The sequence below is a fragment of the Erythrolamprus reginae genome, chromosome 1, assembly GCF_031021105.1.
Source record: "Erythrolamprus reginae isolate rEryReg1 chromosome 1, rEryReg1.hap1, whole genome shotgun sequence".
Lineage (NCBI taxonomy): Eukaryota > Metazoa > Chordata > Lepidosauria > Squamata > Dipsadidae > Erythrolamprus > Erythrolamprus reginae.
In genome coordinates this window covers 319445050-319458273 of record NC_091950.1, presented here as the reverse complement: position 1 = coordinate 319458273, position 13224 = coordinate 319445050, and the positions used below count along the sequence as shown (strand labels likewise).

At 39.5% G+C, this 13224-nt stretch overlaps 1 protein-coding gene and 1 long non-coding RNA gene across 5 annotated transcripts in view; one reads left to right on the top strand and one right to left on the bottom strand.

The window, feature by feature from the left end:
• The window catches only part of ADGB (androglobin), a 98439-nt gene extending 88235 nt beyond the window's left edge, over nt 1–10204 (bottom strand). The window contains exons 1-2 of one of the 4 annotated variants that reach the window (XM_070733677.1): nt 10063–10204; nt 876–1050 (exon numbers count right to left, since the gene is read on the bottom strand). In XM_070733677.1, coding sequence (XP_070589778.1) covers nt 876–1050; nt 10063–10136 — 249 coding nt within the window. In that variant the 5' untranslated portion in view covers nt 10137–10204. The remainder of the gene's footprint in view (nt 1–875; nt 1051–10062) is intronic. The other 3 variants (XM_070733674.1, XM_070733676.1, XM_070733675.1) reach the window with 3 other exon arrangements.
• The window catches only part of LOC139157184 (uncharacterized), a 9912-nt gene continuing 6603 nt past the window's right edge, over nt 9916–13224 (top strand). Inside the window, exon 1 of the long non-coding RNA XR_011557440.1 lies at nt 9916–10248. This is a non-coding gene — a long non-coding RNA (uncharacterized lncRNA). The remainder of the gene's footprint in view (nt 10249–13224) is intronic.

The following is a 13224-nucleotide window of genomic DNA, read 5'->3' as shown; positions in this document are numbered from 1 at the left end:
ATGGTGAACCTTTATTCCCTTGGGCACACACATGAGTGCCCACACCCATAATTTAATGTCTGGGGAGGGCAAAAATGGCCTCTTCTCCCCTAGGTCCTCTGGAGGCCAAAAATGCCTCATTTCCTGACTTCTGGTGGGCCCAGTAGACTTCCCTGGAGCTGGGGAGGGCAAAAATGCTCCATCCCATCACTCTGGGAGGCCCCCCGGAAGACAAAAATGTCATCCCAGAACCTCCATGTGAGCCAAAAATCAGCTGGCCGGCATACATATGCACATTGGGCCTCCTCCGGGTCCCGTCAACTAAACAATGTCGGTTGGCGGGCCCCAGGGGGAGAGCCTTCTCTGTGGCGGCACCGGCTCTCTGGAACCAACTCCCCCCGGAGATCAGAACTGCCCCTACTCTTCCTGCCTTCCGTAAACTCCTCAAAACCCACCTTTGCCGTCAGGCATGGGGAAACTAAACATCTTCCCCTGGGCACGTTGAATTTATATATGGTATGCTTGTGTGTGTGCATGTTAGTATAGGGGTATTTCTTAAATTTATAATATTTTAATTAATTGGATCATGTATTGGATTGTCTTTTCACTTGTTGTGAGCCGCCCCGAGTTTTCGGAGAGGGGCGGCATACAAATCCAAATAATAAATAAATAAATAAATAAATTGGAGCTAAACTAGGGCAACGGCTCGTGTGCTGTCAGATATGGCTCCGCGTGCCACCTGTGGCATTCCTGCCATAGGTTCACCATCACCGACATAGGTGCAAATTGGCACCCAACTAAATTTCAAAGTTCAATAGGTAAGAAAAATGCAATAACAATAAATTTCTATAAAGAGAGAAATTAGTAAAAAAAAGATGTTTATAAAAGAAACGTACCAGAATAGGGCTTCTTCCAGATTTATCTTTTTCCTTTCCACCTTTTCCAGCATCCCACTTTTCCATATTGATGTCTGCTTCACTCCATTCTGGCCAGATAGGAAATCTTCTCTTTGACTCAGGCGAAGTACCTTGAGGATTTACAGAAGAGGGTGATCCCAAAAGAAACCAGGGGCTGAAATATAATATGAAAAGCTTATTGTATTCTTCTAACATGGTTCTTTCATTTTTACGTGACAATTTTAAAAACACTCCTAAGTCCAAAATAGTTGCTGATTCCAAGTAAAACTAACCAGAAAAATGAGACTATTGTTAATTTATACTTCACTTCAGCAATCTGTCACAATGGATAACAATGGACAAAAAAAAAGTGCTTTCTGAAATCATAGAGTTATACAGATTGCCCTCAACATATATAAGTTTATTTAGTGACCATTCAAAGTTACAACGGCACTGAAAATAGAAACATAGAAACATAGAAGTCTGACGGCAGAAAAAGACCTCATGGTCCATCTAGTCTGCCCTTATACTATTTTCTGTATTTTATCTTAGGGTGGATATATGTTTATCCCAGGCATGTTTAAATTCAGTTACTATGGATTTATCTACCACGTCTGCTGGAAGTTTGTTCCAAGGATCTACTACTCTTTCAGTAAAGTAATATTTTCTCATGTTGCTTTTGATCTTTCCCCCAACTAACTTCAGGTTGTGTCCCCTTGTTCTTGTGTTCACTTTCCTATTAAAAACACTTCCCTCCTGGACCTTATTTAACCCTTTAATATATTTAAATGTTTCGATCATGTCCTCCCTTTTTCTTCTGTCCTCCAGACTATACAGATTGAGTTCATTAAGTCTTTCCTGATACGTCTTTTGCTTAAGACCTTCCACCATTCTTGTAGCCCGTCTCTGGACCCGTTCAATTTTGTCAATATCTTTTTGCAGGTGAGGTCTCCAGAACTGAACACAGTATTCCAAATGTGGTCTCACCAGCATTCTATATAGCGGGATCATAATCTCCCTCTGCCTGCTTGTTATACCTCTAGCTATGCAGCCAAGCATCCTACTTGCTTTCCCTACCACCTGACTGCACTGTTCACCCATTTTGAGACTGTCAGAAATCACTACCCCTAAATCCTTTTCTTCTGAAGTATTTGCTAACACAGAACTGCCAATACAATACTCAGATTGAGGATTCCTTTTCCCCAAGTGCATTATTTTACATTTGAAAACATTAAACTGCAGTTTCCATTGCTTTGACCATTTATCTAGTAAAGCTAAATCATTTACCATATTACAGATGCCTCCAGGAATATCAACCCTATTGCACACTTTAGAGTCATCGGCAAATAGGCAAACCTTCCCTACCAAACCTTCCCCTATGTCACTCACAAACATATTAAAAAGAATAGGACCCAGAACAGACCCTTGTGGCACACCGCTTGTAACCTGTCTCTGCTCAGAATACTCGCCATTAACAATAACTCTCTGATGTCTACGCTTCAGCCAGCTGCAAATCCATTGAACTATCCAGGGATTAAGTCCAATCTTCACTAATTTATCTATCAGCTCTTTATGTGGAACCGTATCAAAGGCTTTGCTGAAGTCCAGGTAGGCAATATCCACGGCACCACCTTCATCCAACACCTTTGTGACATAGTCAAAGAAATCAATGAGATTAGTCTGACATGAGGCTTATGACCTTTTTTCCCCACTCTTACAACCCTTGCAGTATATCCATGGTCACATGATCAATATTCAGATGCTTGGCAACTGACTCATGACAGTTCCAGTGATCCGGGGTGATGTGATCAACTTTTGCCACCTTTGGCCAAGCATCTGGGCAGCCAGATTCTCTTAACAACTGAGTTACTTACTCAACTGCAGAGTTGAACGACTGTAACAAGAAAGGTTATAAAGGGGGGCAAAACTCTCTTAACAAATGCTTCAACATAAATTTGGGACTGCGTTGTGGTCATAAGTTGAGGAGTACCTGTATTGTGTTTCGTTATTTGACTAAGATTCCTGATATTGTTTAATTTATCCATGAGAAGGCCCCCTCCTCAATTAATCACTAAAGGCTGACTGCAAAAGGAAGCGGTATTTGCTTACACCAGTGTTTTTCAACTGGGGTTCCATGGAACCCAAGGGTTCCGCAAGGGCCAGCCAGGAGTTCTGCGACTTAATAAAGAAAAAATCCCCAACCAGGACCATATCATGCAGCAGCAGCAATCCTCACCACCCCTTCTGTCTCAGGTCTGAGCTTTCACCGTCTTACTCCGCTTTTGCCTCCGCCTGCTCCCAGAGCACTTATTCGGGGACCGCGTCAAAGTCACAGCCCGGCCCACTCATTATGAACACCAGTGGCCAACCCCCCCCCCCGCCCGCGCGCGGCATCCTGGGAAGTGTAATTCTAAGGAAGCTTTTGGAAGTGCACCAAGAAGCCCTCGGCTGTCTTTTCACTGTGATTCAGCTTTGGCTTTTGGGCACTGTTTGCTGCGGTGGCAGTAGCTCCGCCTTCGACAACCGTCGGCTTTACATTGCTTCTGATCTTTCCCCCAACTAACCTCAGATTGTGCCCATACTGGTATGTCTGCCCAAATCCCAGTGACTCTGGGTGGTTTACAACATTAAAAATTACAACATAAAACTATGCCTCACTAATGCTAGCAACAACACACTCAGGTCAACTACTTGATTGGTTCCATCTCTATTCAAGGTCGTCAGACGAGGTGACAAAATCATGTCGTAAGGGCCTTTTGGAAAAGCAACACATTGAGGAGGAATTGTATTCCTGGGGCGATGATGTTCCATAAAGAAGGGGCCACCACTGAGAAGGCCCTTTTTCAGGGATACATAGAAACACAGAAGATTATGGCAGAAAAAGACCTCATGGTCCATCTAGTCTGCCCTTATACTATTTCCTGTATTTTATCTTAGGATGGATATATGTTTATCCCAGGCATGTTTAAATTCAGTTACTGTGGATTTGTGCAAAGCGCAAATTAACTGCAGGCATGAAATGTGCTATAGCAGAGTGTTGACATTTTTGAAGTCAAAATGGTCTCCAACAGTCCAACTCACCTACAAACATTTTTAGATCGAAAAAAAATGGGGGCTCGCCTTGAAGGGACATAAACAGTAACAGTACATGGTACAGGTTCCGCCAGAAATCTGACGACACCAAAGGGTTCCCCTGAAGAAAAAAGGTTGAAAAACACTGGCTTACACAGACATTGTGGTAGAAAATCAAACTGAGTCGCACAAAACCTAACAATTATTTGTTCACTGCAAATGTGAAGCAAAAATAATAATTATGTGCCTCAATTTTAGAAAGCAGCAGAGTAGTGTACGGTTGTATAGAAATTAAGTCTGCATCATTGCATTCCCAGATTAAAGTACAATGTTTCTGGAGTCATAAATTAGTTTACACTTACTATTTGCCGAAATAATGAGTGGATTTTGTAACATCCTATATGCACACACATTTATTAAGATTTAAAAAAACTGAAGTATTAAACAATTCCGATATTGTAATCTCTCCAAATGATACGCTTATCCTTATGTAATGTATAATTGACACTCCCAGCCTATATTCCAAGTCAATTTTCTAGGCAGCAGGACCAACTTTCAAATGATCACAATGACAGCATAATTTTTATTACTTTAATTTGATTGATGTTGATAATATATATTACTTGGAGAGCAAAACTAATGGTCGCTAAACCTTTTCAATTCTTTGTCCTTATTAGTAATAGGCTTAGCTAAAAGAGATACAAACTTTAAAATGCAGAGGAATCACAGAAAATGAGAACAGAAATACATGCAACAACAAAATGTATAATACTTTATTGCATTTTAATTTTGTAGGACAACATTACTATCTTGTTCAAGACAAAGATGACTATTTTGTCATAGGCAAACACATATTGGACAAAACAACAGCGTTTCCATCAGATCAAATCCAGGTATCAAAATATCTATTACATATTTATTTTGTATTTTTTGAATTAGCTTATCATGAATTTTACAAAGGAATAATTTGAACTTGTCTATGATATAAAAAGGTCAAGGTTTTTGAATTTTGCATTTGAAATGGACCCAGTGAGAATCAACACCCTCAGCACTTAATATTTAAGGGAAGCAAACGGCTGTTTAGTGCCAATGGGAGCTTTCCTAAAAGTGCAATAGTAATTGTAAAAGATTTAATAGCCCATCTCCATCCAGACTCCAATCCCAATCTGAACATCAATTTTGATTTTTAAAAATGTCATGCTAAAACAAACCATATGACAAATAAATATAATTTTGTACTAAAAGCCAAACTATTTTTAAGTTAAGAAAATCACAATTTATGTTTTTAAATGGACTTCCCAATGTAAGGTGGATATATGAATACACTGCATGTCAAAATGATCCACTTGTGATATTTAATAAACAGAAGCTTTATGCAGTGCTTCTACTCACGCTATATGTTAAAAGAGTGTGTGTGTGTGCGTGTGTGTGTGTGTAGATATATAGATATATATCTGATTTTAAATGTGAAATGCCAAACAAGAGTTTAATTCCAGACTCAGAGGAATTATACCAACTACAAAAGGCAATAGCCATAACTAAACATAAGAAAAGGATCTAGCCTCTGCATCCATCCTTGTTTTTCTTGATTTCTTGGTGGCTTTTGATACCATTGATGATGGTATCCTTTGCAATTGACTTAGGGAGTTGAGGGTGGGTGGCACAGTTCTGGGCTGGTTTACCTCCTTCCTCTGAGTCTGGACCCAATTGGTGTCAATAGGGAGCAAGAGGTCCAGCTCATAGTCCTTATTTTATAGGATGCTGTTTTCTCTGCTCTTTTTAAAACATCTATGTGAAACTGCTGGGTGAGATCATAGTCACCATAGCATGAGGCATCACCATTATGCTGATGGTACTCAGTTATATATCTTCATTCCAGGTGAGTAAGTGATGTTGTGGATGTTCTTACATGGTCCCTGGAGACTGTGGGAGCCTGGATGTGGAAGAATAGGTTTCAACTGAACCCTGGTATGATGGGGTGGCTGTGGATGGGCCCCTCTATACAGTGGTACCTCGAGATACGAGTTTAATTCGTTCCGGACCTGGGCTCTTAAGTCGAGCAGCTCTTATCTCGAACGACTTTTCCCCATAGGAATTAATGTAAATAATTTTAATTGGTTCCAGCCCTCAAACAACTCACAAAGTTAGTCTAAATTATGCAGAAAGACATGTTTTTAATGAAGAAATGTACATGTACATATAAATGAATAATGAAGTTTCTTTCACTTAACTTGTAAACTTTCTTAAACTTTTAAATTTACATATGTTCAACTTCTCTGCCACCCAATCCTGTAGGACAGAGGTCCCCAACCCTTTTTGCACCAGGGACCGGCTTTAAGCGATCAAGAGAGGAATGGGTGAATGAATGGACGGAGGGTGGGAAGGAAGGAAAGAGGGAAGGGACAGGAACAGAGGAAGGAAGCAAGGAAACTTATGAAAGGGGAGAGTAAGAGAGGAATGAGTGAAGGGAGGGAGGGAAGAAGGTGGGAAGGAGAAAGAAAAGAAGAAATAGAGGAAGGGAAGGTAAAAGAGAGAAAGAAAAAGAGCAAGAAAGAAAGAAAGAAAGAAAGAAAGAAAGGGGGAAGGAACAGGAACAGAGGAAGGAAGCAAGGAAACTTATGAAAGGGGAGAGTAAGAGAGGAATGAGTGAAGGGAGGGAGGGAGGGAAGAAGGTGGGAAGGAGAAAGAAAAGAAGAAATAAAGGAAGGGAAGGTAAAAGAGAGAAAGAAAAAGAGCAAGAAAGAAAGCTGCAAGCACCCCCCCGAGCCTCCCAGGCCGGCTGCAACCTTTTAAAACACGCGCGCCGCTTCGCAGCTGTCTCCTGAAGCCGAACGCGGAAGTTAGCGTTTGGCTTCAGGAGACAGCTCCTTGGCGCTTGTATCTCGAATTTGGGCTTGTAAGTAGAACAAAAATATCTCTCCCCTCCCAGCTCTTATCTCGAGTTGCTCTTAAGTAGAGCAGCTCTTATGTCGGGGTTCCACTGTATCTGGAAGCTTATCATCTTTGGTCTTGCATGGGGTTACACTACCCCAGACAAATAATCTGGAGGTCCTCCTGCTCAAAACACAGGTAGCAGCTGTTGCTAGAAGGACCTTCGCTCAACATCATATTGTGCACCAGTTAAGATTAGAGAAGCTCTCTGTTCAGTCTTTCATGCCCTGGTCATCTCCACTTTGGACTATAGCAAAGTCCTCTATGTGGGACTACCCTTGAAAAGTATGCGGATGCTTCAGCAGGTACAGAATGCAGCCATGGAGAAAATTTTGGGTGCCCATAGAATGAGGCCTCTAATACCTCTGCTGCAGAAGTTGCATTGGCTAACAGTTTGCTTTCAAGTCCAATTCAAGTTTTCAATTATGACTTTGAAAAGCCATATACACTATATGGCAGAGGGGTAAGTTATCTATGGAACCATCTTAGCTCTCTCACATTGCCCTGTTTCACTTGATCAGGCAGGGGAGATATGCTGAAGACCCTATCAACAAAAGAATTCTGACTGGTGGATTTCAATCAGTTAATTCAATTCTTTCTGCAATTGCCCCAACAGAGGTGTTGGGGTGTTTGTTTGTTTTTAACTTTTATTCAGTTTTTATTTTAAAACTAGCTAATCTCCAGCCATTCTGGAACCTAAGATACAAAGCAAAGTATGTCTAATATTCTGCTTTTTCTGCTTTCTGGCTTTTTTAGACAATGAAAGAAAGATCACAAACATGATTGATACATACTCTGTCTAAATTAACTCCAAATTCAGTTTAAAAAACACCTTCAACAGGCAAGTCATTTCTGGGTGAGGCCTGTTCCTCTCTCTTAGAGCAGGCTTTGATGCTGAGGCAGCACGGCATGGAGCTGCTCAGAAATCTGTTTTTTTCCCTTGTATTTTAGGTAACATTGTCGTGAAAATACATTCATTTTTTGTGTTTTAAGTGAAAAAATGAGCCCACTCCTTTCCCCAGTTTTTCAAGTATGTTTATCCTTTTAAAAGCTTTTGGACACTTTAAAGGTCATGGCAGTATCCAGAGAAAAACTAAGTAGATAAAAGATTGAAAGGAAAAGGATGATTTGAAAGTGATAGCCGCTATAGAAGGCAACACAGAGGAGAATGTCAGCAGGGAAGAAGTATCATCTCCTGTACTTTTAAAATCAGAATTCTGCTGAACAGCTTCCTAAGTACATTTAGCAAGCTAACCCCCTGGAGTTTTATATTCAACTTTGCTATCTTTCACTTACTGTAGATTAGGGAAAAAATGTCAGCACTGTTCCAACTGCCTGATGCAAATTAAATCTCCATACCCATTTTAAAAGAGTTGTGCACCACCTCCTAAGCAAACTACTTTCATTCTGATTAGCGGTGGATTGCTCCTGGTTCGGACCAGTTCTTAGAACCAGTAGTGCCGGTGGTGAGAGGCTCCACCCATCCATCCAGGATGCTTCTGCGCATGCAGAAAAGCATCGTGCATGCATGCATGTGCGAACCAGTGTGAAAAATAATTTACAGCCCACATGGGCACCTTCTTACGTACAAAAAATGGGTGGCTAACATTCAGCCATACACAGAAATATATAGTAACATCCTTCCAAGCAAAACAAAAACCAGAATTAAAATCATTGTTCACTAGCTGAGCCATCATATAGCAAACTCTCAACAGAATCCACACCTATATTGGGCACATCCATCATCCCAGGCCAATGCTGGCAAGAAAGGCAGGGTTTCATAGCCTTCTAGAAGTCCAAGAGGGGTACTGAAGAGCCCTCATCTCAGGAGACAGCCTATTCAATATCATGAATTAATTTTTCAATTGACAACAAATGAACTCTGAAGATTTTAGATCAAGAGCCAGTTTTATTTGGAATGAAAACAACCTACCTTAGTCTGCTGAAGTCAGGTACTGAACTAATCTTTATCTTTTCTCAGATCAATACTTTACTGCGTACCAATAAAGAGAATATTTGTAACTCAAGCTCAAAATGAGGGATTTTTGGTGCTCTCTAAGCTGGCTTGTTTTCTTGCAGACGTTTCATTACCTAGACTAGGTAAATATCATCACTAGTATTGATGATGTTACCTAGCTTGGGTAATGAAACACCTGCATTTTAGGCTGTCTCTATAAACACCGCCTGTTTTCCCATTTCTATCTCCATGATAGATGCTGAGGAAAATGGGCAGAAATGGCTGTGGAGTGGACAAGGTCTTCTCTCATCACAAGCAGCCAATTTGATACAGTGTCTAAAATGTGCTCTCAGTCCTACCTATCTTACAGGGTTGTTGTGGGAAAGATAGGAAACAGATTTATTAGCTATGGTATGGTTATATACAAAATATACTGATGTATTAGGTATGGTATGGTTATGTACAAAAAAGGTGATATCAACATTTAATAATGATATATTTTCCCCCATTCCGGCTTCATAAGTTAATAATACAAAGGGGTAACAGTAGCAGAATCTACTCCAATGTCCATGCTGCACACAATCCTTGTTTCGGCCATTAAATGAGATGAATGGTTTTTTTATGGGTTTTAGACTGTTTTTATATTATTTATTACAATAATAAATATACGCTACCCAGAGTCCAACAGGAGTTGGGCAGCTTAGAAATATAACTAATAAATAAACAAACAAACAAATAAATAATCCCCAAAGTAAAGATCTTTAAAGAAGCCGCAATGTGTCATTTACCCTATCCATTCTCTAAGAAGCCCAAAGCAACCTAACATGGTTTGTTTATACTAACTTTCCCAATCGATGTAGAGTCCGGACACTCTGATAACTTAAAACAATTTGAACTTAGGCCAAGATCAGTCAGATATCCTTGTCGTATTCATTCATCCTTTCAATAATCAATCAATCAATCAATCAATCAATCAATCAATCAATCAATCAATCAATCAATCAATACATACATGCATACATAAATTCATTCATTCATTTATGAGATTCGTATGCCGCCCAAACGCGAAGGACTCTCATTATTCCGCCCGATTGAGGGTAACTGACAATCCGCTTTATTTCCAAAGGGAGGAACAACACTGGGGATTTCCCCAAGGAAGGTGCGGAAAGCGAGGGCTGAAGAAGGGGAGGAAGCTCCTCCAGGAGCGAAAAGGGCCGGTCTTCTTACTCTTTCGAGGGCAGATTTGACTGGAGAACGTTGTTGGATCTCACTCCCTCCTTCTTTTTGCCGAACTTCGACATGGCTAGACTCTCCTCTCCCGGCGCTGCCTCAGCGTCTCCTTAGTTGCTAAGAGACACCCGCGGCCTTGTGCTCTACACCGGAAGAAAGAAAAGAGACCCGAGACACCTTCCGGTAGGTAGACCTACACTACATTCTCTCTTTCTCTCTCTGACACACACACTCACACACACACACACGAGCGCGCGAACACTTAAAATATAATCCAATTTAACTTTGGATACCTAACAATTACCCCTTCTCTCCCCCCCTCTCTCTCTCTCACACACACTAACACTTAAAATAATCCAATTTAGCTTTGGGTATCTCAATTCTCCTCCCTCCCTCCTTCCCTCTCTCTCTTTCTCACACACGAACACTTAAAATATAATCCAATTTAACTTTGGGTATCTAACAATCCCCCCCCTCTCTAAATTAACACAAAGGAACAATTTAAACGTGCATCAGCGTGCCTACCGTCCCTGTCCTACTGCCCTCATTTATCTGTATTTACTTTGTTTTATACCAATACCTGCTATTTTGTATATGTTCTGACAAAATAAATGAATAAAATTAATTAATTAAAGTAATCCAATTTAACTTTGGGTATCTTTGTCCATCTACCAACCGCCCCCTCTAAATTAACACAAACGAACAATCAAAATAGTCCCATTTAACTTTGGGTATCTTTGTCCATCTAACCCCCCCTCCTTCAAATTAACACAAACTAACAATTGGTAATCCAATTTTACTTTGGGTATCTTTGTCCATCTAACAACCCCTCTCATCCCAACTCTTGCTCTCACTCGTTCGCTCTGACACGCAAACACACACACGCACACACACAGAGGGAGAGACTGAGACTCCAGCAAACTCGAAACTGCAATTTTGTCTGAAAAACATCACAGAAGACGACACTGGCAATGCGATTTTGGTGTCAATGCCAGTGCCGACAAGAAAATCACTGTAGATGGACACGTCCACAAAGTTTAACAGAAGTGGAACCCGACGGGACCTGAAGCTGAGTGCGTTGCTCTGCACTGCCGCTGATTCCAAAGTAAAGCAGAGCTTTGAACCGAATAGTGACAAACATGGAATGGTATCACATTACTTCAATGGGGATTGTGACACATTTCGCCTAATTTTTGTTCAGTTTGCCAGCGTTTACGTCTTCAGCGAGGAATGAAAATGCAGATGTGTGTTTATAAATAAAGTGCAGTAAGTCTGGGGTTGCTGGGTTTGTTTGTTTTTTTGCAGCCACCTGGTTGAATTAGGTTTAATCCAATAACGGTACTTTTCATTTGTAAGATACCATGTGTCGTTTTTAAGAGTTTTGCTTTGCAAAATGAAATGTGTGACTTTAAAAAAAATTCCATGTATATAACCACGGTATGATGTTTTTATTTGGTCAATAACATGAATTAAGAAATGGAATTAAGTAGTCACTTTTAAACCATAAATTTTTGAGCATCTCCAAGTGTAACTTTGGTACAATATATATAAACATTTGTAACTCAAACTTAACTCCGTGGGCCTTTCTTCTGAGTAGACTAATGTAGATGTGCGTGGTTAAAACATAAATGGAGCCAGATGAACAAAGGAAAAATTGGTAAATTTGTTTTGTATTTACATGAAGACCTATAATCAGAAAGGAAAAACAGCTATTTCTATATGGAGAATTAATACAGATGATGCACAAAGCCTTGACCTATGTTCATATCTATAATATTGGGGATTTTACAACATCACAGAGTAGAAATTCTGAAAAACTGCCACATTAAGTACCAAGTGATAAATTTGAAAAAACGATTGTATGATTTGTTAACTTTCTATCCTACCCCTTACCCAAAAATTCAAGAGGTCTTGCATGGGAATTTCCATTTATTTCATTCTCACAATCCCCAGTAATCATATTTTGTTAATATAAAGTGACTGAAATGAAGACATGCAGTGAATTCTTTTGAGGATAAATTTAAACTTAGCCTCCCCACTCGAGTTTCCTATTACTCTATTGCTATACATTACTTACATCTTAACAGTAGCTTGCAGGGTTATTTTAAGAATGTTGCTTAGGAATTAATTCCTCCAAGTTTAATTGCTCTCAAACCAGTGTCATAAGATTATCTAAACTTGAACTAGATTTTCTGTTGCTGGATTACTTTCTTCACTTTTTCCAAGTGTTTTATGTTAAGGAGGTAGGATATTTCCTATTTAAGAAAATATTGGTACCCTTTTTAACTATTCATATATCCCCCTTATAAATACTGAGATATTAATAAAGAACATAGGGGCATCTACCATGATTCTATAGCTAAGTTCTTGAATACAAAAATGTTTCACTCATCAGTTTCTCCAAACCAGATGCCTATCATGTGTACTCTTGTTCTCACAATCTGACAATAAAATTATTCATAAGGGAACAGATGGAAGAACTGGTTTAAAGTCACATACCACAGAATAGTCAAATTTGCAGAGGAACAATTTTAGTGTTTTACAAATTATTTGTCTCTAGCCCATAAGTGTATCTTTAACTTTTAGGATCTGTATTTTTTATTTCCTGTTCAGTTCCTCGCCTAAGACAGGAAATAGGAATTACAGCTTGAAACAGACTAAATGATTTACAATGGCCCTAAAAAGTAATGTAGCTGTCGATAACTACTATAAATAATGAGTCTTTCAGCATATTGAGCCACATTTGTTGTGACTCAAATTTCTATGGACTACGGACAAATTTCTATCAGATGCACAAAAGATTTGAAGTAATTTTTACATTATTTTGTAAAAAGCTATATAGTTTTTTTAAATAAAAGCTATAAAAATAATTTTTTATACTGTTCTCTAAAAATATCACAAGTTATTTTGTTGGCACAGACTAAGACAGCTATCCCCTGGAAAGCTTTATTTACCTTATTCTGTTAGTTATAAGAAGTTGCACAGAATGTAGGATTGTTGAGATCTCCGGCTTTTAAGCATATGCAAAACTGTGCAATTATTTTTCACATTAAGAGAGTTGTCTATCAGCATAGGCCATTAGGACAATCTTTATCATGCTTGTCTGAAAACAGCACGGTTTTCTCATGAGAACGTATTTATTTTGGGAAATTTATATTG